Source organism: Podarcis bocagei (assembly GCF_964188305.1).
Source record: "Podarcis bocagei genome assembly, chromosome: 13".
Lineage (NCBI taxonomy): Eukaryota > Metazoa > Chordata > Lepidosauria > Squamata > Lacertidae > Podarcis > Podarcis bocagei.
The window spans coordinates 30,985,734-31,013,371 of NC_138138.1; the positions used below are offsets into that span (position 1 = coordinate 30,985,734).

The following is a 27,638-nucleotide window of genomic DNA, read 5'->3' on the forward strand; positions in this document are numbered from 1 at the left end:
TTTTACAAGTACTGTACTTTGCATTCTAAGATGAAGCAAAACCAACTCTTCAGCCATCTAGTGTGTTGTGGCTTTAAGGTAAGAACTCCTTGAAGGGAGCACTTTAGCGTGAATTCAGTGATCTGGTGCAGAATATGAATGAAGTTGTTGGACATAGTTTCATGCCCATTTAAATTTCTATGTATTTAGCTTCCAGTTTGAGTTAAAAGATGTAAAAATGAAGATTTAAAATGGCATAAATCAATCTATTCTCTCTTGGACTAGGAGTCAAATGACCAAAAACCAAATGGCTGTTAAGTTTGAAGAGAGACACATCAATGGAATTGCATTCGTGTCTTTTGAGCATGTCAGCTAGGACTTTTGTGTTCTATATCTGATTCCATATACTTAGTGTCCCCTTAAGAAATTGATCTGCCAACTTGGACTCTTTATTTCCCTCCCTTCCTTATGGGAAAATGAAATACTCTGAGGCACACTGATACATTGAACTAGCATTGCCCACTGCATTATGTTCAAACTAGGAGGGGGAAATCACACCTTGAGGTAGTGGGATGGAGCAGTTGATAGAGAGGGTGTGCTGATAGAGCAACCACTGTGTAAGTGATTTTTATTGTTGCTCAGAAGTGGTGAACTTCTCTCCCTACAGATGCTGCTTGGCTACAAGTCCATGTGGAAGGTGACAGTTTCCCCACCCTTGACTTACATCTGGACAGCCATAGGTTCCCCATTATTGATCACATGGTTCCGGTTGTGGCACTGATGGCCTCCACAGTTGCCTCCCAGTGTCTTAAGGTAAAATGTAACTCAGCTATGTTGTAATAGGCTTTTCAAGTCTGAAACATTATGGAAATGATACAAGACTCTGTTGAATCCTGTGCTTCTTCCATCCTTTCTTGGGTTTTATTTTTTGCTGTCCTCTCAGTGAATGGGGTATTTTTTGTTGTTGTTGCTTGTTTATCTGATTTTTAATTTATATATTTTATATTGCTTTTCACAAAATGTTTCACAGTAATGTACAACAATGTTAAATAATAAATGCTTAGGCAAACAGGAATGTCTTTGACTACTAGTAAAACACATCACTGACAGTGCCACCACAAGGAACAACCTTTTCCTGATTTACACCTGATTAATCAATTGTTCTCCATATGAATTCTTTTTGCTTGGCTCACTGGCTCCAGACATTGTAAGGATCTGATTTTGTGGAGAATTAAGCCCTTTTTATCTGCCACCATCTTCTTGGGTGGCAGTCAGTCTCTTCTCTCTCTTCCATATCCAATAGACTTATGTACGTATTTACAAGGCCCAAGCCTCATAAATTTCCCCTGGCCTGAGATTTAGATAGGGACCCTCTTTATTGACCTTCTGGCATGTGACAAAACACTTTCTTATATCAGCAAGCTTTTTGATGATTTTGAAATGATTCTTCTATTTTATATAGTTTACTTTTTGGAATAGTATGTACTACTTAGCAATATTAATGATAAAGTGGATGAGGGTGGTGCTGTGGTATAAACCACTGAGCCTCTTGGGCTTGCCGATCAGAAAGCTGGCAGTTCAAATCCACACAGCGGGGTGAGCTTCTGTTCCTCTGTCCCAGCTCCTGCCTACCTAGCAGTTTGAAAGCATGCCAGTGCAAGTGGATAAATAGGTACCGCTGTGGTGGGAAGGGAAACGGCATTTCCGTCATTCTGGCTTCCATCACAGTGTTCCATTGCACCAGAAGCAGTTTAGTCATGCTGGCCACATGACCTGGAAAGCTGTCTGTGGACAAACTCCAGCTCCCTTGGCCTTAAAGCGAGATGAGCACTGCAACACCAGATGCCTTTGACTGGACTTAATTATCCTTTTCCTTTACCTAAAGTGGTATGAAAATATTTTTCATATTTTTCACTCTATAAGACACACCCAACCATAAGACACACCTCGTTTTTAGAGGAGGAAAACAAGAAAAAAAATATTCTGAATCAAATGTTGTACTAAACTAATTAATAAACAACCAAAGGGTTTCATCAGGATCCCCTGAACCTTGAAGATACTTATATCACCGCCCCGCCCCACACTCATCCAAGGAAGCGGCTAGGTATGAGATCAGGACAGACAAAAGGAAGAACTTTGCACAATGTATGGTTAAAAGACAGAACTTGCTACAAGACTGAGTGGCAGCTACTAACTTGGATGACTTCAAAAGGGGATTAGACAAGGGGCACTGCACAGCTCTCCCTCTCTGCGCAGCACCTCTCCAGCAAAGTGAAGTCAGAACAGCAAGAGGGATCACTGCTTTCACTGCGCAGAGATCCCTCTTGCTGTTCTGGCTTCAGCAAAAGCTGCACAGCCTATATTCGCTCCATAAGACACACACACATTTCCCCTTACTTTTTAGGAGGCAAAATGTGTGTCTTATAGAGCGAAAAATACGGTACCTTAAACAAAGTGTTCATGTTTCTAAATATATATATATTAGTAGAGATGTGTGGTGAAATAAATCATTGCAAACATTTGGGGGGGTAAGATGGGCTCAACATAAGGAAATGTGCTTGATTTTTTTTTGTTCAACAGAATCTTCCAACATCACTACTAGGGAATAAGTGTGTGAGCTCCTGAGAGATTAACTGAATGAGCTTTATTGTAACTAAAGCAAAACAAATAGACCAATGAAAACCAGGAATTTGGAATCTGTGGCCATCATGAATAAATGTCGAATCCCAGATGGATAGCCGCAGGCTCCCCACATCTGTTGCACCCATTTCTTTCACATACACACATTATTTTATTGTTATACTGAGTTTTGCAACATATTCTTGCAAAAGATTTCTTGTTTAATTTTTCCTAGTTAATACTGGATATACTCACAAAACAAAAATAGAGCCTTTGAAATAAAGGGGGGAAGTTGGTCGTGAGACACAGAATGTTGTGGTGGTTAGTGTAAGAGTGCAGCTGTACTCCTTGGAGTTAAAGCGATATATTTCAATCAGTCTGCTCTAAGTCATAAACTAATCTTCTGAGGATCCTGAGGAAACAAATATTCATGCCTAATTGCTATCTATTATCCCTTAGATGCACTTGACTGTCAATGAGAAAGAAGAAAATCAGACAGCTCCTGTGGCATTTATTCTGTTAGATTTTAACAATGATGACCTACAGATGTTATTTTCCATACTGTTCCTAACTATCTACCTTGTCACCATGGCTGGGAACATCCTCATTATTATTTTAGTGGTTACTGATCAACACCTTCACACACCCATGTATTTCTTCCTGGGAAACCTGTCCTGCCTGGAGACCTGTTACAGCTCAACCATCATGCCAAGGATGCTGGTCAGTTTTCTGACTGGAGACAGAACTATTTCTATTAAAGGGTGCTTTACACAACTGTATTTCTTTGGGTCTCTTGCAGCTGCAGAATGTTACTTACTAGCAGTGATGTCATATGATCGCTATTTAGCAATATGCAAACCATTACATTACACAATACTTATGAATGACAGAATGTGCATTCTGCTGATTGTTGGACCATGGATCATTGCGTGTCTGGCAATGAGTCCAATAATATTCTTCATGTCTCAACTGAATTTCTGTGGACCCAACAAAATCAACCATTTCTTCTGTGATTTCACCCCCATGGTAAGACTTTCCTGTAATGAGACTGATTTGATTGAAACTACAACCTTCATACTATCCTCCATAGGTACTCTGGCACCCTTTGTCATAACTGTGTCATCTTATGTTTACATTATCAAAAACATTTTAAGAATCCCATCCACCACTGGTAAACAAAAGGCATTCTCTACATGCTCCTCTCACTTGACTGTGGTTGCTTGCTTCTATGGCTCCCTGATGATAGTCTATGTCTTACCAAACATGAGTTCACTGAGTGACTTGAAGAAATTCTTTTCTCTGTTCTACACTTTGCTCACCCCACTAGTCAATCCCCTTGTGTACAGCTTGAGGAACAAAGAGGTAAAGGAAGCAATTAAAAAAACATGCAAGATGCTTCAGAGGCATTATTATTAAGGAAAAATTTTCTACCTTCAGAATGTGAATGCTTTATGCTGACTAATAAAGGAAGTGATATTAATGCATGTTGTTAAATCATAATTTTAGAGGCAGGATCCTGGAAAATTGTCTTCTTTGTAGCTCTTGTTGACACTCAAGTTGGAAAGACATTAAACACTGACACAACTATCAGGAGGCATTCTTCCAACCACAATATATGCCTTAGACCATTTGGTCAACCCCTTATATGCAGTTTGAAGAACAATGACATAAATCACATGCCAAGAAAAAAAAGGGTTCAAGGTGTTTCATAGAATTCATTGAAATTTAGGGAGAAATGGGGGAAACTGCATAATAAGAAATCAAGTAGATACCATTCTATATCCTCAGTATGAATGTTTCTGGTGTCTGGTGTTTAATAAAGAAACTTTTTATATATTTTGTATTAGTCTACACTTTGGACACAGGACCCTGGAATGTACAGTGGTGCCTCGCAAGACGAAAAGAATCCGTTCTGTGATTCTCTTCGTCTAGCGGTTTTTTTGTCTTGCGAAGCAAGCCCATTGAAGGATTAGCGGATTAGCGCTATTAGCGGCTTCTAGCAGCTTCTAGTGGCTTATCTGCTTATCGGATCAACTGATAAGCGGCTTAGCGGCTTAGAAAAAGGGGGGGGAAGGAAAAAAAACCAGCAGGAACTCGCAAGACATTGTCGTCTTGCGAAGCAAACCCATAGGAAATTCGTTTTGCGAAGCACCTCCAAAACGGAAAACTCTTTCGTCTAGCGAGTTTTCCATGTTGCGAGGCATTCATCTTGCGGGGCACCACTGTAGTCTCTTTTTAATTGTTATTTAGTTAAGCTTCCTGTTGGCATTCAAACAATGGGGCAAAAGATTCCTGCACTCCAGGGGGCTGGATTAGATGACCCTCCAACATTCGGTCCCCTTCCAACTTTATATTTCTGTGTTCCTATTGTTCTAAGTACCAGCCACATTGGCTATTCATTTATTAAAACTAAAGTGCGGAAACTTTTTTCATGAATGCCAGATGTTTCTTCATGGACATCTCTCAAACCCAGCAAGCAAGGGGCTTTATTAGAGTTCAGGGAGACCTTCCAGGAACTGGAGGAGGGTATGTGTGCCTGGAGCTTAGAGAGCAAATATGGCCTGAGGTTCCTCACCTTGCTTTAAAAGAATGTATTATAGCCTGCACTTTTTTTCTCTTAAAAAATGTTTTGGGGTACTCTCATTTTGACTCAAGAAAAGCACCATTTTATAGTTCAAATCAAGGGAAATAAATAAAGTAAATGGACAAAAGTACAGTGGACCCTCTAGTTACATACTGCTCTGGATACATAACTTTCGGGTTACGTATGGGGCAAACCCGGAAGTGTATGCTTCCGGCTTTTGCCATGCACGCATACGCAGAAGTGGCGCCTCTGCCTATGGACTTTTCAGGTTGCAGACAGACCCCCGGAACAAATTTAATTTGTATCCAGAGGGTCCACTGTACAAAGATTCACAAAATGTTTAGGGGTATGCGTACCCCTAGAAAAAAAGCACTGATTATAGCACAGAGTAAAAGTTCATATATCAGCCATCAAATGATGGTTTAACAAATATTTACAAATAAATTACCTTCCTGTGTGTCCATTTCAGTGTTAATTAATTTTGCAGAGGCCTGTTAGTCTTTTTTCAGGAAAACATTGCAAAGAGTCTTTAGGCACTTAAAAGACAAAGTTAGTGAAGTGAGGATTGACTCATGTCAAAGCTAGGTGTGGTGAAGAAGTTCATTAAAAGCAAGCAGAAGAATGAGCAAGGCTCCAGACATGACATGTTTCCCAGGAATTGCTAACATGCATTACACTATAATGTATTCACTGTCTTCATTATAACAACCTGGGTTGAGTGGCGATCTCAGTGCTCGTAGATGGATTTGCAACTTGCAAAATAAAGGAAAAGTGGAAAAATATACAAAATCATATAGAGCTCTGAACACAAGATTTACTGGCAGGGATTATTTTTCTAGTGAATTTCTTCATAGCTCTTGACCTCAGGGGGGAAAAACTACAGAGAATTTGCAATCATTAAGGTAACTCACTGATCAGGGGGGAGTCGGTGATTTCCCAAATGATTTTGAAATGTTTCTTCCATTTATCAGTGAGACTTTTCAGGTGCATTATATAACTTTATATAAGATATATTTGGCAATGGATGACATTAACCAAGAAGAGACATTCATATTTTCAATATAAACAGAGAATTGTCAAACATGCAAGGACATTTTCTAGATGGATGTTTTGAGGGATTGTCGGTAATAGGATGACATCCTTGCAATTTACATTTGAGAGCAGATGTGTGCTGAATACCACAATGAAAAGGTAGATTGATCCAGAACTTTATGGGATTCATCACCTAATGTGTTCTGATGTTAAGGTAAGGATCCATGGTAATGAGGGATCTATCACCCACAACTGCTAAGGCAGAGCTGAAAGAGTTGTCATTGTAGTGGGACATGTTACTTTTTGGCTTGTCAGCAGCCCACTTATTGGATTTAAGATTTAGGACTTGCCATTTCACACCTGACACCATTCACAGTGGCCCTAAAAGCAATCTAGCTGTTATTTGTTCTGCAAACCCTAAAATATGCCTGTTGGAGTCCCCTATGTCTCTTGATTGATATAATGCATTTTGTTCTGAATTCATGTATACGAAAGAAAAATCTAATTATGTTATCCAGATAAAGGTAAAGGTAAAGATACCCCTGCCCATATGGGCCAGTTGTGTCCGACTCTAGGGTTCTGCGCCCATCTCACTTAAGAGGCCGGGGGCCAGCGCTGTCCGGAGACACTTCCGGGTCACGTGGCCAGCGTGACGAAGCTGCTCTGGCGAGCCAGCACCAGCGCAGCACACAGAAACGCTGTTTACCTTCCCGCTATAAAGCGGTACCTATTTATCTACTTGCACTTAAGGGTGCTTTCGAACTGCTAGGTGGGCAGGAGCTGGGACCAAAAGACAGGAGTTCACCCCACCACGGGGATTTGAACCGCCGACCATGCGATGGGCAAGGCCTAGGCACTGAGGTTTTACCCACAGCGCCACCCGTGTCCCTGCTATGTTATCCAGATATCATCACTTAAATAACTTCTTTTTGGATTCTACATTTTAGATTGATATATCTATGGTAACATAACAGCTTTCAGTCTTTTAAGATTGTAATCCTATAAACACTATGTTTGAGAGCAAGCCACACTAAGTTCAGTAGGGTGTAAATTGTAGTAGACAGGATTTCTAGTCAAATATTTGTGACTATAAATTTTGTTCCTCCTCTTTGCCATGCAAGGATGAGCTGGCTATTAACTTCCTGAGTTCCTGAGAGAACTTCAGTATGTGTAAAACAGGCCTAGGAAAATGATCAAGCTACAGATTTTTACTGGAACAACAATTTTTTTTGAAAAAATAATAATACTACTAACAAGATTTTGGACTCCAGCTCTCACTATACATTGTCATCATGGTCAATGGTCAAGAGTAATGGTACTTGTAGTCCAATAACATAAGTAGAGCCATAGTGGCCCATCACTGTTAGAAACTTTAGAAAAGAACTTAGATGTAAAGCATTCTTAGTTTCAGAACATTGTTAAAAAGTGTTATGGTGGGTTGCTTAACTTTCATAGATATACACCAGAAACCATTGCTGAATTTTTTAAATCAATGGGGCTTAAGTTAGTCTTGAAATCCAGAATGGAGTAGTGATTAGAACAACATGCCTAGGGAAATCCAGTTTCAAATCCTTGCTTCCCCTTATCCTAACCTCACAAGGTGAGGATAGAAGCTGGTGGGAGAAGAATGTGTATTACCTTGCACTTCATGGAGAGAAAACAATAGAAGGTTAATATAATAATAAAACGTCCATTGATTTCATCATGTTTGATCTAGATACAGCTAACAGGCTGTAACTTCTCAATCACATATTCAAACCTAAATATTCATTAATATTATCTGATATTACTTAGATGAAACTGAATGTCAACACAGAAGAGGAAAACCAAACAGCTCCTGTGGCATTCATCCTCTTGGACTTTAATAGTGAGGACTTACAGACATTGTTTTCCATACTTTTTCTTCCTATCTACCTTGTGACAATGGCTGGAAACATTCTCATTATTATTCTAGTAGTCCTCAATCAGCATCTTCACACACCCATGTATTTCTTCCTGGGAAACCTGTCATGCCTGGAGACTTGCTACAGCTCAACCATCATGCCAAGGATGCTGGTCAGTTTTCTGACTGGGGACAGAACCATTTCTATTAATGGATGCTTTGCCCAGCTGTATTTCTTTGGTTATCTCGCAACTACAGAATGTTACTTTCTAGCAGTGATGTCTTATGATCGTTACTTAGCCATTTGCAAACCATTGCATTATGTAATGCTCATGAATGGGAGAATTTGTATCATGCTTATTGCTGGATCATGGATCAGTGGATCACTGTTTATCAGTCTCATAATATTTTTGGTATCTCAGCTGCAATTCTGTGGACCCAACAAAATCAATCATTTCTTCTGTGATTTGATCCCAATGATAAGACTTTCTTGCAATGATACTAATCTGGTTGAAACTACAGCCTTCATAATATCCTTCATAGGTACACTGGCACCCTTTATCATAACTGTGACATCTTACATTTTCATCATCAACAGCATTTTAAGAATCCCATCCACCACTGGTAAACAAAAGGCATTCTCTACATGCTCCTCTCACTTGACTGTGGTTGCTTGCTTCTATGGCTCCCTGATGATAGTCTATGTCTTACCAAATATCAGTTCACTGAGTGACTTGAAGAAACTCTTTTCTCTGTTCTACACTTTGCTCACCCCACTAGTCAATCCCCTTGTGTACAGCTTGAGGAACAAAGAGGTAAAGGAAGCAATTAAAAAATCATTCCAGGTGTTTCAGAGAACTTATTAAATTTTTTAGAGGAAAGGGGAAACCTTCTCACTACCACTGACTTCATGCATGGACTTCACCATTGATATATATTAATTTCATCTGCATTAGATCTAGTGGATCTTTTTAAGCCACATTTCAGTGATGGGGAGGACCGACCCCAAACTGAATGAAACAATAGATGTGTTCTTTACCTTTGCACATAGGCTACATTTCAACCGTTGAAAATCAGAGGGTTGTAGACATTCCCACTTATTTGTCCATCCTCCATCCAAGTAATTAAGAGGCATTATCATATTTTGAGATCACATTTTAACCAGGCAAACACACTTATAGAAGGGTCACATCCCTGAGGAGATGTGTAGTCTGGGAAGAATCCCAACAACCAAAAATGGATGTCTGGAGGGTTGTCATTGACCTCCAGGGCTGAAGTTTTTCAATCCTAGTCTACCAGTTCACTGTTGAGTCAGGGAACTGAGAGGCGGTCTCCATTGCCACTAATGACCTAAACTGGCTTCCTTTTGAAAAGATTTTGAACACAGACACAGTTACCAGGAGACATTCTTATAACTGCACTATATACATTCTGATAAAGAGTCTCCCCGTTCAAATTTGTTTCATTCCTCTTGTGGCTTTAACAAAAATCCGCACATGGATTTTTAAATGTTTATTTCCAGCTTTTGCAAATGTAATTATTAAATAAGGTATGTTAACTGGAATGGAAAATTAACTTTCTAAAGGACTTTAGTCCTTTACTTGCCTGCTGTTTGGTTTGCTGAAAATGCACCTTACGATTTTATGCCATTAGAAAAAGGATTTTCTTTTCTTTTTTTCTGAGATGGGAAAAATATGTTTGAGGCATAGTGGGCAGTGATACAATGTCATGAAGTGAAAAGGTTAAGAAGAGCCTCTTTTCCATTGTGATCTTTAATGGATATGGCAGTTTTAAATCTTAGTTTGGAACTTTGTCTGATGCATTCATAAAAGGAAATAAAATACCCCCAATTGAATCTATGAAACAAGATGGAAAGAATGGACCAAAAGAACAAAAATATCAAGTTGAATGAAATCCTCTCATCCCTGTTCAATGTATTTGGTAACTGCACATAAAGAAATATGACTTGTGCTGCAGTAGCTAAAATGTTAAATCACCATTTGGGATGTATGAATCTGTCCATTTCAATTTCTCTCCATTTCTCATTTTTCTAATCTTAATTATATTCATTTACCACATGTCCACATCAGTTTGCATTATAAAACAGCCCTCATGAAAATCCATCATGTCTGTATATATCTTTGCCTAAGAGACACATTTTTGGAAAATAATGTGCCCTAATATAATGCATTTTTGTATGTTAATGTCACAAATGCATGAATTTTACTGTATGTATTTTTGTCAACATTTCTTCATGTGGGAACTGCACTGCAAAATTCAGAACATTGCAAATTTTACTCCATATAAATTTCTCATTTATGTGTCTATTTACATGGCTATAAGAATAATAGAACTGTAAAGTTGAAAGGAACCTCAAGCATCTAGTCCAACTCTCTGCAATGCAGGAATCTCAACACATTGACTTACTCATTGAAATAACTGGGGCTTCTTACTTTGTTTATTTTGAAAATATTTAAGTTATACAGAAGAAGGTATCATGAAACATGCAATGGTAAGTGAATTGTGCACTGAATTTAAAAATAGAAGGTATGCATCATTCTGTATATTGAATAATAAAGCAAAATGATGGAGCTGTCCAAATATAACATGTTTACTAATGGGAACAGTTAATTTTTAAATAAATAAATAAAGGTATACAAATATAATATAGCTTAACTAATGGAAATATATTCATATTAAACACCAATAAAACTGAGATAATTCTAAAACATTTCAGATGCACTGATATCTGTGAAAACGATAGACCAAAATCTTTCTAGGAACAATTAGCAGCAGTACATGGATTTGATGGAGTTCTAATAATCACTTCTGGGTGATTCTATACAGTCATCATTTCTACACCACCATCTCCCCCCGCCCCCCGGAACAAACATCATAATCAGGTAACCTTCTCCCTGTCCACCTTCCATGATGAAGCATTCTTATTACTAAGCTCCTAAACTGACAGATACATTCAAGCCAGAATACTGTGGGAGTCTCTGCTGGATGTTCTAATTTCCATGTCATTCTTTCCTAGCAATCATATTTCTGCTCCAAAGTCTACTTGCAAACAAGATTAGGGAAAGGAGTTATAAAAGCAGGCTTGATGGATGATACTGAGGAGCAAGAACTGTGATAGGGGTGTGGGGAAAGTGACTTTTGTGGATTGGGGCAGAGCTATGTTTCTACAATTATTTCTGATTCTTGTATGGCTTCTTTGCTGTTCCTCCCCCCTCCCCCAGATTCAAACTGCCCCTCCATACTACAGTTCAATTTCCAACTCATTTACTGGGTTCCCTAATTCTGATGAACAATTTGTTCTCCCTTGTTAGGATATTTCCGTTCCACCTTGAAAGGAAGCAGGCTTTGTGAGTCACAGAGTCTGTGCATTTCCTGTTCACAGGATGTTTATGTTTGCTATTGCTATCGTTTTCTCTCTGTGTCTGGAGACACTGATGCAGGCAGTCATGTTTTTCTTTGTTCTGACCAACGCTGAATAAACTTGTAAATAATGCTCTCCTGCATGCAACTTCTGCTGTGATTTATCTGCTGATAGAGTGTGCATGAGCTCTGGAAACTCGTGTCGCTAATTGCTGATACTGCGTGACTACGGGAGATCGATGGATCGTCCGGCAGCCAGCTTGGGGGCGATGATGGACTTTGTCTTCCTGGCAGTATCCCAACATCCCTGTCCCCTTTTCTCTCTTTGGATTTCACTGCCTATACTTACCTGACACCTCTCAATTATTACCTGTGCCTGCTGTGATTTAGTTAAGTTACATTATATGCTCCATAATAGGCAAATAGCTCTGGGAAATTGCAGGTGGCTAACCTGTAGGTCTCCATATATTGCTGGACTACAAATCTCATCATCCATTACCATCAGCAGTAGTGCCTGGGGCTGATGGGAGCAGGAGTCCAACAATATCTGGAGGTCTACAGGCTTGCTTCTCCTTCTGTAAATAGATAAGTAAGAGTTCAAATGTGACCTGCTTCATTACATTTATCCATTTCTGCTACTTCCAGAATACAAGTTTTGCATCTACAAGCCTTTTCAAGGCTTCACGTACCTTCTTGTTTCTCAAGCTATAGATGAGGGGATTAATCATTGGAGTCACAATAGTATAGAAGATTGAGAAGATCTTGCTTGTGTCTACAGAGTGTTTAGCAGCAGGAACCACATACATTGTAATCAGCAGCCCATAGAAAGTTGTAACTACTATGAGGTGAGTGGAGCAGGTAGAAATGGCCTTTTTAGACCTGGTGCCAGAAGCCTGTTTGATAATAGCTGACAATATATAGGTGTAAGACACAACCGTAAGTAGGAATGGGATCAATGTTAGACTGGAAGAAAGAATGAAAGAAGTCTTTTCAAAGAGGTATGTGTCAGAACAAGCACGCTTCAGCAGTGGAGAAAAATCACAAAAGAAATGATCGATTTCATTGGGCCCACAGAAGGTCAAGCTTTTCATCAGCAACACTGTAATTAAGGTTATCAGAAAGCCACTGATCCAAGAGCTAGCAGCCAGCCAAACACCCATGTTGCTGTTCATAACAGTTGTGTAGTGGACAGGGTTGCATATGGCGATATAACGGTCATAAGACATCACTGATAGGAGAAGGCATTCAGTGCCACCCAGTGATCCAAAGAAATAAAACTGAATCATGCAGTCCATAAAAGAAATGGTCTTCTCAGAGATCAAACTGGTTAGCATCCTGGGAATAATGTTGGATGTATAGATGATCTCGAGGAAGAAAAGGTTACCCAGGAAGAAATACATGGGTGTGTGCAAGCTAATAATAAAGACACATGGACACAGCATATTAGGTTAATGTGCTAGAAAAGGCCACAACTTTATTGATTACAGCATGTGAGAGGTACTGGCTTAGGCATTAAAAAGGTAAAGGTACCCCTGCACGTAAGGGTCAGTCGTGTCCGACTCTAGGGTTGTGCACCCATCTCACTTAAGAGGCCGGGGGCCAGTGCTGTCCGGAGACACTTCCGGGTCACGTGGCCAGCGTGACAAAGCTGCATCTGGCGAGCCAGCACAGCACACGGAAACGCCATTTATCTTCCCTCCAGTAAGTGGTCCCTATTTATCTACTTGCACCGGGGGTGCTTTCGAACTGCTAGGTTGGCAGGCGCTGGGACCGAGCAACGGGAGCGCACCCTGCCGCGGGGATTCGAACCACCGTCCTTTCGATCGGCAAGTCCTAGGCATTGAGGCTTTTACCCACAGCACCACCCGCGTCCGGCTTAGGCATTGGACAACTGCAAATTTTGACTCCACCCACTCAGAGAGGGGTGAGTCTGATGAGGGTTAACCACCAGTAGGGGGAGCCTGTTGATGCAAATACAACTATAAGCTCTCCCCTGATGTCACCGGAGGTCGTGCCATGGCCCCCAGCTGCACAGGGCATCGGACAGGATCCACGACCGCCGGATTCCTTTAACGGAATACCCAAAAGTGAAGGGGTAGCCGATGGCCACACCTTACACTTCCATACACCAACAACATATTCCAATGCCTAACCGCCAAATACCGAGAAAGTTGTGACGATTGCTCCGAGGTAGGCAAAAAAACCCAAAAGGCCAGTGCCAATTTGCCAATTGGAAAAAGAAGAGATCGGCAGTGCAATGGCAGGGAGAGCTGGTGCGGCCGCATTTGACCGGCTAAACCATGCCCCCAAGCTGCCACCCGATTGGGTGTTCTTCTGGGAGGCTTGGTGTGCCAGCGATGGAGCAGGGCAGGGGCCAGAATGCCCCCTGCATAACGCGGGAAACAGTTCACGCTCACAATCCCTGCCCTCCTGGAGGAGGAGAGGCTTTATCCTCCTAGTTAATGTTGTCCCCTTTACATGCTCCTTTCTCCCACTCTCTCACACACTTGCCTTTACCATGATTTGTCTAAGCCTAATATCCTTCCTTGGAGTTTTACTCCAATTCAGGTAAGAAATGGGAAACACCTCATTCACAATATCATAATCTCCTTCAGTTGTGGGCAGACAGCTGGATGGGGAGGGGGTGAACAGAAAAGGTAAGTGTGGATTAGCCCTTAGACCAGCATTTCTCAACCTGTGGGTCCCCAGATGTTTTGGACTACAACTCCCATCATCCCTGAGCTCTGGCCTTGCTAGCTAGGGGTGATGGGAGTTGTAGTCCAACAACATCTGGGGACCCACAGGTTGAGAAAGGCTGCCTTAGACTAAAGGCCTGTTGTGACCTGAATTTCTTCCTTTTCTTTTTTAACTTCCAAGTCACACTAACTGATAACATGCCCTTCTTTACACTATGATTCTATCATGATCCAGGCGCTCTTGGAGGAGACAAATTTTCTAGATCCATTTCAATTAGGATGTGGCCTGGCTTTGAGACAGAAACCTCCCTGGTTGACCTCTGTCGGGAGACAGGTGCAATGTATCCCTGTTAATCCTTCTTGAACCAGTGGCTTTCAGTACCATCAAACACTGTGTTCCTTTTGAGAGGCTATCCAAATTGGGGGTGGGTGACCATGCTTTCCAATGGTTCTGTTCCTACTTGGATGGTCATCTTCAGCAGGTGATTTTTTTTAAAAAAATTGCACCAAGGAGCCTTAATATCTGCAGCATATGAAGCTGCTGGGTGGAGTCATCCAGAGTTTTGGAGTGTGTTGATGACATGCAGCTCTATTTTTCCTTTACAACTACAGGTGGGGCAGTGGATAGGCTGGACAGCTGTCTGGAAGAGAACCAATAAACTGAAAATCAATCTAGATAAGACAGAGACACTATTAGTGGGTGGTTCTCTAGACAAGATGGATGGGAGGTTGCCTGCTCTTGAGGTGGTTACACTTCCGCTTAAGTAACAGGTACATAGCTTGGGTTTGCTCCTGGATCCTTTACTATCACCTGAGGCTTTGGTGGTATGGAGGTCCTTCTATCAGCTTTAGCTCTATGGACAAGGATAGCCTAACATTTGTGCTTTATGCTCTGTAAACCTCTAGGTTGGATTCCTATAATGTGTTATAAATGGGTCTGCCTCTGAATTCAGTTCAGAAACTTCAGCTGGTGCAAAATCTGATGGCCAGGTTGCTCATTAGAACAAGATGGTTTAAGCTTTACGCCAAATTGCACTGGCTGCCAATTAGTTTCTGGGCCCAGTTAAGAGTGCAATGCTGATGTAGTATATTTTACATGGCTCAGGACTTCAGTATCTTTAGGATCTCTTGTCCCCATACAAACTGACCCAGATCCTGTGCTTGTCATCTGAGGCCCTTTCTATGTCCCTGCTCCTCGAGAGGTTTTGAGGATGACAACACAAGAATGGGCCTTTTCTGTGGTGGCTCCCCATCTGTGGCATGTTCCCTCAGAGAGAATCACATGGAGCCATCATTACATGTCTTTAGGCACCAGGCAAAAGCATTTCTATTAACCCCCATTCTTTAAATATTCTATGGCCCCTTAAATGGGGGCTGTTATTATGATTATTTTATTATGTTGATGTGTATATTATGCTATATCTTATGTTTTTCTTATTATGTGGCATCCCTAGGAGTGCTGAATCACTGATGCTCCCGGGATTATGCCACCACTGAGAATTATGGAGAAAGCGGTTTTAAAATATTGCCCATCTAATTGAGCTCACTAAAACACTTAGACTTCTCTTACAGTTCCAAGTTTTCATCGGAACAAAATAGCAATCTATGCCTCCTGAAATGTTTCTACTATATCTAGAGCATTGCATACATAAAGATGCTATCCTGTGCTGTTTTAGTGCGTTATTTTTCAAAGATTCATGTAACATGAATCCTTCTTCATATTCCATATTTTTATTTTTTTGAACAGACAACTGACAACTTGCTCTTTATTGTACACTGGAACGATTTCAGTCTTTCTCATCCGATACACTGAAGGCTTACTAGAATTTCAGTATAGTTTGAAGAGTCCTGCATGTCAGTTTAATACCAAATGCTGACAAAGGACATTCAGGAAGTTTGGAAAGACCAAAGCACTGAAAGGTATTAGATTTTTATATACTTTGCCATGTTAGTTTTATTGTCATTACCCCACTTTAACAAATGATTGCAGTTAAAGAAACATTTGGAGAATTTTGATCTCGAACTCTGACTGTTCCTCCAATCTGATCTGGTTCCTTTGTATTGCTTAGAAGAATGCATAATGTGTGTGGGGTGGGGGGAGAAGAAGCACTACAGCTTCTTCTACTTAGCTATATCTTTTGCAGCCCTGTATTTTGCGCAGTGTGCTAAATCAGAAGGATGGCCAAGAATACAAGATCTTTCAAGAAACAATTGCATTTATTTTGAAATTCAGAAAGGGGAAAATGTCACCCTTGCTTCTCTAAATGGTTTATCCATGAAAATGAGCATGTTTGTTTCACAGTTATTTAAATATAGGACACAAAATTCTTAAATTACCGTATTTTTCGCTCTATAAGACGCACCAGATCATAAGACGCACCTAGTTTTTGGAGGAGGAAAACAAGAAAAAAAATATTCTGAATCTCAGAAGCCAGAACAGCAAGAGGGATCGCTGCGCAGTGAAAGCAGCAATCCCTCTTGCTCTTCTGGCTTCTGGGATAGCTGTGCAGCCTGCATTAGCTCCATAAGACGCACACACATTTCTCTTTACTTTTTAGGAGGGAAAAAGTGAGTCTCATAGAGCAAAAAATACGGTATGTGTAATAGTGAAGTTGATCTATTAGAGAGAGTCTAAGTTTCTGAGTTTTATTTTTGTAACTGATCATGGGGGAAGTTATTCTGATTTCATTGTTTATTTCATTTTTGCTCATCTATTTCTTGCCAAAAGGGATCCTCTAGGCTCACCCCACGCTATGCTCAGTGCAAGAATCTTCAACACAGAAACTGTCAAACTGTTTGAATTTCTCCAAAGCAAGTGTGCAACACCCTTTCCTTAGATTTGCTGATAGCTGATAATGAACCAATAGAAACTAATCAGTAATCTGTTCTCATTATTACAGTATCATACCTTCCCAAACCTTCTAGCAAAATACCATGCAAATATTACAAAATGAGGTCCCTTTCTCTTTCTTTCTTTTTTGTATGTCATTGCAGATAATATTTGAATCTGGATATGAGAGAAGAAAATGAGACTGAATTGACTGAGTTTATCCTCATTGGCTTTTCTGGACGACCAAAGACAAGGATGGGACTCATCGTTTTCCTGATTGTTGTATATGCTATCACTGTAGTGGGAAATTTTATTATAATCTTGGTGACCACAACTGATCCTCGGCTTCACAATCCCATGTATTTTTTCCTCAGTAACCTGTCCTTCCTTGACATTTCCTATGCATCTTCTTCCATCCCACAAGCCATTGCAAATCTTCTGGTGGACAAACCCACCATGTCCTTTGCCATGTGTTACTTCCAAATGAGTAGTGGTTCCTACTTAGCAGTGACTGAATGCTTCCTGTTGGCTGTCATGGCTTATGACAGGCTTATAGCCATTTCCAGCCCACTGCATTACATGTTAATCATGAACAAGAGACTGTGCATTCAGTTAGCAGCTGGGACATGGTCAATTGGCTTATTTTTAGGGGCTATTCCCATTTATGCCATTCCAGCTCACTTTTGTGGGAAAAATTTGGTGAATCATTTCACATGTGAAGTCAAAGCAGTTATGAAGCTAGTTTGCTCAGATACTTCCTTGGGCCAGCTGGTTATGTTCTTCACTGGGAGTGTCACTTTGCTTGGTCCCTTTAGCTTTATCCTTTTCTCGTATTTGCGCATAATTGTGGCAATTCTAAGAATCCACTCAGCAGGGGGCAGGATGAAGGCTTTCTCCACATGTGCTTCCCACTTGACTGTAGTATCCATATTCTATGGCACCTTCATGTTCTCATATCTCCGCCCCCAAACTAAGACCACAAAAGATGTAGACAAGATAATTTCTCTCTTCTATGGAAGTGTGACTCCCATGTTAAACCCATTAATCTACACTCTCAGAAATCAGGAAGTTATAGGGGCCTTGAGAAGACTTGTGGGAAAGAAAGTAGATTCATGAAAAACATACCTTGATCATATTGAAGATTGAAATATTTTGCGCCTCTTGATGTTATTGCTTCTGTTATTATCACAACCTTAACAGCTACTGAATACATTTGAAACTAGGAAAGCTGAATGTGTTGTGTATAATGGAAATAAAGGCTCCTTGAAAATCTAACTGATATGCTAAAGGTAAATTTCTCCTCTCTTTCAGATGCAGCTAGGTGGAATGATTGTCAATTGAAACCAAGGAAAGGAGACAAACAGTTGGTTTCAGCTGAATTGATGGAGTGTGCTTTAATGTCTGCCATTTCCCTCAGATGCAGCCAGCTTGTAAAACAGGCTACAATGTAGCTGCTGAACAGGGATGGAGAAACCTCTGTATCTCCTGTTATAATACTGTCAGGTCCTTTCATTTTCCATATGTTCATCTAGTGTGGGGGTAGCCAACATGGTGGCCCCCAGATGTTTTGGACTACATCTACTATCATCGCTGACCAGTGACCATATTGACAGGGGTCAGGGATGGACAAATTTATAGATGTGGTTATCATTTTTTTCCTGTCTTAAGTTCAGGTCTCTGCATTTCTACATCACTTTCTGTTGTTTTATTATTTCTAATAAATCCATGAAAATTTATTAGCATTTTATTTTTCTTATAGAATTGTACATATGTAGAATTTTATTCAAAGAGCTTTTTGTATTTGTTTTCTTATTATTCTGATTCTTATTTTGACAAAGAAACAATCATAAATAAATAGGAATAAAAATGTGAACTCCACCACCGAGACCATTCCATTGTAACTATCCAACCTCCAAAAATTTCAACACCTCTTGCAATGGTTTGACCCCTTTCCATTTTAACAGTACATATTCTACAAACATTTCCCATATCTCCTCGAAATCATTTCTCCTGCATATTCCCCATTTTATCTTAATGGCACATGTTAATTTATCATTAATAGCTATATCACACACCTCTTTATACCATTCTTTAATTTTATATTCTGCTTGCTACTTCCCAGCTATCATAATTCATACAGCTGTCAATAAATTTGTGAGCAAGTCCTTCATAGCCTGTGAACCTTCCACCCCATCGTAAACTGATAATCATGCTACCTCTGGACTTTTGGTCAGCTTTAACCCAGTTATTTCTCCTAAAACATATGTACAATTTTTCATTAACATTTAGTGCAAATTTCTCCTAATAAATTCATTTGCTATACAATTTTCACTAAGGTACACATTTTGCAAGCAATTTTGCAAATGTAATGCATTTTGTATTAATATATGCAGTTTTATGCTCAGTTTAACATATGCATTTTGTTTGCATTGAGACCTATGTCACAAAATTCAGATGAATGGGAATTTTGAGAGATACAAAACTGGAATTAAGCAAGTAACACTATGGGGAGCTTATTCACTTTCGGGTAATGACAGGGGATGGGTCGACTGACTTTTTCTTTTTTGACAAAACACTTATATGATGGGTTAATATGCCTTGTCGTATCAAAATCTTCTTCCATAAACAGTATTTCAACTATCTAAAATTATTGCATCATTAATAGGAGTATTAGTGTCAGCATTATTTATAACCCAGCCTTGAAACAAATACAAGTATAGTTCTATGAATATATTTTTTTCCCTAAAAAAAATGGATGAGAACCTCAATAACAGTGGCATGAGTTTACTGCTCAAGTATTCCCAATTTGCCTTTTTTGAGATCTGAACATCTGTTAGGTCCCATCATGTACCCTGATATTCTTCCAAGTCAAAGTAAGAAACTATGAAGCAGAGTACTGTTAATTTCCTGCAGAAAGACATTTTCCCACTAGAGCCCAACAGCACTAATTAGGTCTTAACTTTGAATCCCATCAGGGAACATGTAACATTCCAAGAAACTTAAGAATTGCTTCATAATGTAGTTGTTGCTTGACTGGGAAAATATATTAAGGTTATTTTCTTCTTTAAATGTATTCAGGAAAGTGGTCATCAGAAATGGCCTTCTGCAGTTCAAATATCTTTCTCAAGCTGAACCAAAGCCCCCTTCAAAGTCTGACTGAGATTTGATCATTTTCAGCTTTCCCTCTTGCTGATTTCTTCCAGGTCCCATTTATTCAATAGTAGTGGAGAGGCTAGGAGGAAAATTTTAGGAGAGGAGGCAGGTGACAGTGGATAACAAGCCTCCAAGGTTGTATTGTACCATCATAGACACAGGGATATGTTGTCATTGCTGCTGCTAACATATGATTTAGGCACCAAACTAACGGGTTTTCCAAATGTAACCCCTGTAAGCATGGGACTTCCAGCCACCCATGTTTTAATTCTGCTTGCAGACAGACCCCAATGCACTGCCGTCATAGCAGCCCCAATTCAAAAAGAATAGGCTGCATATTCCGACGCTGGAAGCCCACAGGCATGAATAGCCTTTCTCATCACTCTGGTAAACTGGTGCCTAGCTAAATGAGTTCCATCACTGTGATTAAGGAATGGGCCAGCTCCAGGAGGCCTGAGTTGCAGAAACCTCCTGGCTTCCTTGACTAGGCAGAGACCCCTCTGTGCTGTCAAATATTGATTTGCTGAAAAATGAAATGGTGGCAGACTGACCTGCGGAATATGCAGCCTTTTTTTGAATTGGGGCTGCTATGACGGCAGTGCATTGGGGTCTGTCTGCAAGCAGAATTAACATGGGTGGCTGGAAGTCCATGCTTACAGGGGTTACATTTGGAAAACCCGTTAGTTTGGTGCTAAATCATATGTTAGCAGCAGCAAGGAGGCGACTACTCCCTGTGTCAATATATGCTTCCAAGGTTCCAGAGGTGGTCTTCAAAAGGCTTGGGCAGCCATCGTGCTTCTTGTGGCAATAATCTGAAGCAGTATATCTGAAATTGAGACTGTGCAACAGCAATTTCATTAGACACCCCAGGGATAAATTTGGTGGAAAATACAATGCTAAATTTTAAACAATGCAGGACAAAGGCCCGCAGAAGGCATGTAACCCTGTGGGAACACGATGACTGCTTTGCCAATACACTCAAAATGATTGGCCAAGAGGCCTGGGATGATCGTGGTGCCACCTTGGCGTGAGGATATTACTCCACCCACACCAGGGTGGGGAGAACTGGGTTGATGGCCTTCCCGCAACCAGGGCCATATTTTAAGATGATCCCACTAACCCCTAAAAATAAGCCACTTGATTATGTCCCAGCTGCTAACTGAATGCACAATCTCTTGTTCATGTTTAACATGTAATGCAGTGAGTCTGGAAAGGGCTATGAGTCTGTCATAAGCCATGACAGGCAACATCAAGCATTCAGTTGTACATAAGTAGAAACCCCTGCTCATTTGCAAGTAATACGTCACAAAGGACATGGTGTCATAAGAATCCACTCAGCAGGGGGCAGGATGAAGGCTTTCTCCACATGTGCTTCCCACTTGACTGTAGTATCCATATTCTATGGCACCTTCATGCTCTCATATCTCCACCCCCAACCTAAGACCACAAAGGATGTAGACAAGATAATTTCTATTTTCTATGGAGTAATTACTCCCATGTTAAACCCATTAATCTACACTCTCAGAAATCAGGAAGTTATGGGGGCCTTGAGAAGACTTGTGTGGAGGAAAGTGGATTCATGAAAAAGATACCTTGATCATATTGAGGACTGAAATATTTTCTGTGCCCCTTGCTCTTAATACTTCTATTTTTATCACAACCTTAACAGCTACTGAATACATTTGAAACTAGGAAAGCTGAATGTGATGTGTTAAGATGGAAATAAAGGCTCCTTGAAAATCTAACTGATATGCTAAACATAAAATTCTCCTCTCTTTCAGATGCAGCTAGGTGGAATGATTGTCAATTGAAACTAAGGATAGGAGGCAAACAGTGATGGTCACACACAAGTTTTCAAGCAAAACAAGGAAATTTTCCCAGTATCATTTGAAAAGATAAAAACGTCATCTAACTACAGTGAAATGATGGAACTGATCCTGAATGAATGCTTTTTTTATTAATCAGTATAAGAATTTGCTAATGGATGCGCTGGGAAGAGGCACTAAAAATGAAGGGCAACAATGGATCCTTCTGGAGAATGCAGCAAGGATCACACAGTCTAATTAATAATTGGGCCCAATTCAGAGACCAATGCTGAGGTAATATGTCTTACATGCCTCAGGACTTCAGTATCTTAAGGACCTCTTGTCCCCATACAAACTGACCCAGATCCTGTGCTTGTCATCTGAGGCTCTTCTCTATGTCCCTGCTCCTCGAGAGGTTTTGAGGATGACAACACAAGAATGGGCCTTTTCTGTGATGGCTCCCCATCTGTGGCATGTTCCCTCAGAGAGAATCACATGGAGCCATCATTACATGTCTTTAGGCACCAGGCAAAAGCATTTCTATTAACCCCCATTCTTTAAATAATCCATGGCCTGTTAAATGGGAAGGCGGATGTTATTATGATTATTTTATTATTACGATGTGTATATTATGCTAAATCTTATGTTTTTTTTATTATGTGGCATCCCTAGGAGTGCTGAATCACTGATGCTCCTGGGATTATGCCGCCACTGGGAATTATGGAGAAAGTGGTTTTAAAATATTGCCCATCTAATTGAGCTAACTAAAACACTTAGACTTCTCTTTCAGTTCCAAGTTTTCATGGGAACAAAATAGTAATCTATGCCTCCTGAAATGTTTCTACTATATCTAGAGCATTGCATACATAAAGATGCTATCCTGTGCTGTTTTAGTGTGTTATTTTTCAGAGATTCATGTAACATGAATCCTTCTTCATATTCCATTTTTTATTTTTTTGAATAGTGAACTGACAACTTGCTTTTCATTGTCCACTGGAACGATTTCAATCTTTCTCATCTCATACACTGAAGGCTTACTAGAATTCCTGTACAGTTTGAAGAATCCTCCATCTCAGTTTAATACCAAATGCTGACAAAGGACATTCAGGAAGTGTGGAAAAACCAAAGCACTTAAAGGTATTAGTTGTTTATATACTTTGCCATGTTAGTTTCATTGTCATTACCCTACCTTATAGCAGTTAAAAAGGCATTTGGGGAATTTTGATCTGGAACTCTGACTTTTCCTCCAATCTGGATCATTTGTATTGCTTAGAAGAATGCATAATGTGTGTGGGGTCAGGGGGAGAAGAAGCACTACAGCTTCTTCTACTTAGCTATATCTTTTGCAGTCCTGTATTTTGCTCAGTATGCTGAATCAGAAGGATGGTCAAGAATACAGGAGCTTTCAAGAAACAATTGCATTTATTTTGAAATTCAGAAAGGAGAAAATGTCACCCTTGCTTCTCTAAATGTTTTATCCATGAAAATGAGCATATGTGTTATGCACTAAAAAGCTATGTCAAAAGTGACAAAATAAATAAATTTGTTTGTAATGCAAATATAACTATAAAATATTCAATTTTAAGTCAATATTTCTGCAAAATATTGGATCTTGAAACATAATTGTAGAAATACAGCAGGATATAATGCTGCTGGATTAAACTTCATAATATTAAAAAGTTGGATTTTTATGTAAATTGTTTCACAGGTATTTCAATGTAGGACACAAATTTCTTAAATTATGTGTGAAATTGAAGTTGCTTAATTAGAGAGATAATTTCAAAGTCTAAGTTTCTGAGTTTTATTTTTGTAATTGATCATAGTGGAAGCTATTCTGATTTCATTGTTTATTTCATTTTTGCTCATCTATTTCTTGCCAAAAGGGATCCTCTAGGCTCACCCCACCCCATGCTCAGTGCAAGAATCTTCAACACAGAAAACGTCAAAGGGTTTGAATTGCTCCAAAGCAGTGTGCAAATCATTTCCTTAGATTTGCTAATAGCTCATAATAAACAAAAGAGAAGCTTTAATAGATTTTTGAAACTAATCATTAATATGTTCTCATTATTACAGTACCATACCTTCCCAAACCTTCTAGCAAAATACCATGCAAATATTACAAAATGAGGTCCCTTTCTCTTTCTTTCTTTTTTGTATATCATTGCAGATAATATTTGAATCAGGATATGAGAGAAGAAAATGAGACTGAATTGACTGAGTTTGTCCTCATTGGCTATTCTGGTCGGCCAAAGACAAGGATGGGACTCATCGTTTTCCTGATTGTTGTATATGCTATCACTGTAGTGGGAAATTTTATTATAATCTTGGTGACCACAACTGATCCTCGGCTTCACAATCCCATGTATTTTTTCCTCAGTAACCTGTCCTTCCTTGACATTTGCTATGCATCTTCTTCCATCCCACAGTCCATTGCAAACCTTCTGGTGGACAAACCTACCACGTCCTTTGCCATGTGTTACTTCCAAATGTGTGGTGGTGCCTACTTAGCAGTGACCGAATGCTTCCTTTTGGCTGTCATGGCTTATGACAGACTTATAGCCATTTCCAACCCACTGCATTACATGCTAATCATGAACAAGAGATTGTGCATTCAGTTAGCAGCTGGGACGTGGTCAATTGGCTTATTTTTAGGCGTTATTCCCATTTATGCCATACCAGCTCGCTTTTGTGGGAAAAATATGATTGATTATTTGACATGTGAAGTCAAAGCAGTTATGAAGCTGGTTTGCTTAGATACTTCCTTGAGCCAGCTGGTTATGTTCTTCACTGGGAGTGTCACTTTGCTTGGTCCCTTTAGCTTTATCCTTTTCTCGTATTTGCGCATAATTGTGGCAATTCTAAGAATCCACTCAGCAGGGGGCAGGATGAAGGCTTTCTCCACATGTGCTTCCCACTTGACTGTAGTATCCATATTCTATGGCACCTTCATGTTCTCATATCTCCGCCCCCAAACTAAGACCACAAAGGATGTAGACAAGATAATTTCTATTTTCTATGGAGTTATGACTCCCATGTTAAACCCATTAATCTACACTCTCAGAAATCAGGAAGTTATAGGGGCCTTCAGAAGACTTGTGGGAAAGAAAGTGGATTCATGAAAAAGATACCTTGATCATATTGAGGATTGAAATATTTTCTGTGCCTCTTGATGTTATTGCTTCTGTTATTATCACAACCTTAACAGCTACTGAATTCATTTGAAACTGGTAAATCTGAATATGTTGTGTTAAAATGGAAATAAAGGCTCCCTGAAAATATAACTGATATGCTAAAGATAAATTTATTGTTTTAAAAGTAGCTTCTTTCATGTCAAAGCAAGTAATTCCTAACAGTGTTTAAATCTACCGTTGGAGATTAAATCTAAGGAAGTCATGTACATGCACAATACAAACCATCTTAATACAAAATGCACTGTTGTACGATTAGAATTTCTGCATTAGCATATAAATAGTTGAAATGGTGTTGATTAAAGTGACTACAATTTTCTAAATGTTGTAGAGAAGTTAAATTACAAAATACCAGCCTGTAGAAATACCAGCCTGTAAAGCCCAAATGTATTTGCTTTCCACTTATGTCCCTATTTCCTAGTCCCTTTGTATTTGGTTGTATTTAGTTGTATCCAATGCTAGACCAACTTAGAGAAGACCCATTGAAGTCAACGGACATCATTAACTTAGGCTAATTAATTGTAATCATTAAAAAGGTTAATCAGACACAATAGATGAGAGAAAAATGAGCAAATTCAGATACCAAAGGTTAAATTGTATTCACAACTGGTCCTATAGTGACCTACTGTAATTGGCACAGGGGAGATAACTATTGGAGAAAAGGAGCTAAAATGGCAGTTACTGATTCGAGCTAAGCAGATGGACTTCTTTCTCTCTCTTTTTTGTCCTTTCCCCTCCCTCTGGTTTCAACCCGAGAAAAATATCTGCACATAGAAACAGGAAAGGAGGAGTGAAATGGCCCTTGGTCAAAACCAAGCTGTTGGGTGGACCTCTCCTCTCTTTCAGATGCAGCTAGGTGGAATGATTGTCAATTGAAGCCAAGGAAAGGAGGCAAAGAGTTGGTTTCAGCTGAATTGATGGAGTGTATTTTAATGTCTGCCATTTCCCACAAATGCAGCCAGCTTGTAAAACAGGCTACAATGTAGCTGCTGAACAGGGATGGAGAAACCTCTGTATCTCCTGTTATAATACTGTCAGGTGCTTTCATTCTCCATATGTTCATCTAGTGTAGGGGTAGCCAACATGGTGGCCTCCAGATGTTGTGGACTACAACTACTATCATCACTGACCATTGACCATATTGACAGGGGTAAGGGATGGACAAATCTGTAGTTGTGATTTCCTCCACTCATTTTTTCCTATCTTAAGTTCAGGTCTCTGCATTTCTACATCACTTTCTGTTGTTTTCTTTATTATTTATAATAAGTCAGTTGCCCAGGTTTCCTGCAACATTATCACATCGAAACTCGTTATGTACTCATGAAATGACTCATTCCCTACTTTGTTGGCACAACCCGCTATGTTCCATGAAATAATATTTAGGCTACTCTCGTCATTGGCAATTTGGCTTCATTGTGAAGGGCAGATTGTAGTCAGCTCTTCCTCTGTCTCAGTTATAACACAGCCATTCTTGAGGTGTCTGAAGTGTTGTTCTTTCTAGGGTTGTTTTACAGACTTGTCCAGATTGCCAGCCGTCAGCAGTAGTGTCCAGTTGTTTGTGGCTTTCGGGGGATCAGAGTACAAAAATGATTAGATCTGTCTCTGGCAGTCTTGATGTTGTGCTTTCCTTGGGTGCGGCATCATCTGGCAGTGGGTGATCTGTTTTCAGTCCATGATAATTCATTAGCATTTTTTTAAAATAGATGTGTACATATGTAGATTTTTATTCAGTGAGCTTCTTTGTATTTGCTTTCTTCTTCTTCTTCTTCTTCTTCTTCTTATTATTATTATTATTATTATTATTATTATTATTATTATTTCATTTTACCAAAGCTACAATCATAAATAAATAAGAATAAAAATGTGAACTCTACCACTGAGACCATTCCATTCTAACTATCCAACCTCCAAAAATTTCAACACTTCTTCAAATGGTTTTAACAGTACAAATTCTACAAACACTTCCCATATCTCCTCAAAATCATTTCTCCTGCATATTCCTCATCTTACCTTAATGGCACATGTTAATTTATCATTAATAGCTATATCCCACACCTCTTTATACCATTCTTTAATTTTATATTCTGCTTGCTACTTCCCAGCTATCATAATTCATACAGCTGTCAATAAATTTGTGAGCAAGTCCTTCATAGCCTGTGAACCTTCCACCCCATCGTAAACTGATAATCATGCTACCTCTGGAATTTTGGTCAGCTTTAACACAGTGATTTCTCCTTAAACATAAGTACAATTTTTCATTAACATTTAGTGCAAATTTCTCCTAATAAATTCATTTGCTATGCAGTTTTCACTATGGTACACATTTTTGCAAGCAATTTTGCAAAAGTAGTGCATTTTGTATTAATATATGCAGTTTTATGCTGAGTTTAATATGTGTACTTTGTTTGCTTTGAGACCTATGTCACAATATTCAGATAGATGTGAATTTTGAGGGCTAGTTGCACATTGGTTTGTGTTTTAGTTCAAGA

General features: G+C 39.5%; 3 protein-coding genes and 1 pseudogene across 4 annotated transcripts; 3 read left to right on the forward strand and 1 right to left on the reverse strand.

Annotated features, from left to right (window-relative positions):
- Nucleotides 1-3,057: 3,057 nt before the first annotated feature.
- On the forward strand, nucleotides 3,058-4,014 carry LOC308571697 (olfactory receptor 2AP1-like; the record flags this gene model as incomplete). The annotated part of the gene is made up of 1 exon (XM_081167339.1): nucleotides 3,058-4,014. The coding sequence occupies one exon, from the start codon at nucleotides 3,058-3,060 to the stop codon at nucleotides 4,012-4,014; it is 957 nt and encodes a 318-aa protein (XP_081023465.1).
- A 3,994-nt stretch (nucleotides 4,015-8,008) lies between these two features.
- On the forward strand, nucleotides 8,009-8,962 carry LOC308570520 (olfactory receptor 6F1-like; the record flags this gene model as incomplete). The annotated part of the gene is made up of 1 exon (XM_081165425.1): nucleotides 8,009-8,962. The coding sequence occupies one exon, from the start codon at nucleotides 8,009-8,011 to the stop codon at nucleotides 8,960-8,962; it is 954 nt and encodes a 317-aa protein (XP_081021551.1).
- A 3,150-nt stretch (nucleotides 8,963-12,112) lies between these two features.
- LOC308570662 (olfactory receptor 11A1-like) lies at nucleotides 12,113-12,919 on the reverse strand (the record flags this gene model as incomplete). Its single annotated transcript, XM_081165574.1, has 1 exon — nucleotides 12,113-12,919. The coding sequence occupies one exon, from the start codon at nucleotides 12,917-12,919 to the stop codon at nucleotides 12,113-12,115; it is 807 nt and encodes a 268-aa protein (XP_081021700.1).
- A 3,097-nt stretch (nucleotides 12,920-16,016) lies between these two features.
- On the forward strand, nucleotides 16,017-25,166 carry LOC308570663 (putative olfactory receptor 2B8 pseudogene; annotated as a pseudogene). The gene is made up of 3 exons (XR_014013391.1): nucleotides 16,017-16,093; nucleotides 17,168-18,107; nucleotides 24,145-25,166. The product of XR_014013391.1 is annotated as a putative olfactory receptor 2B8 pseudogene (transcript).
- Nucleotides 25,167-27,638: the final 2,472 nt, after the last annotated feature.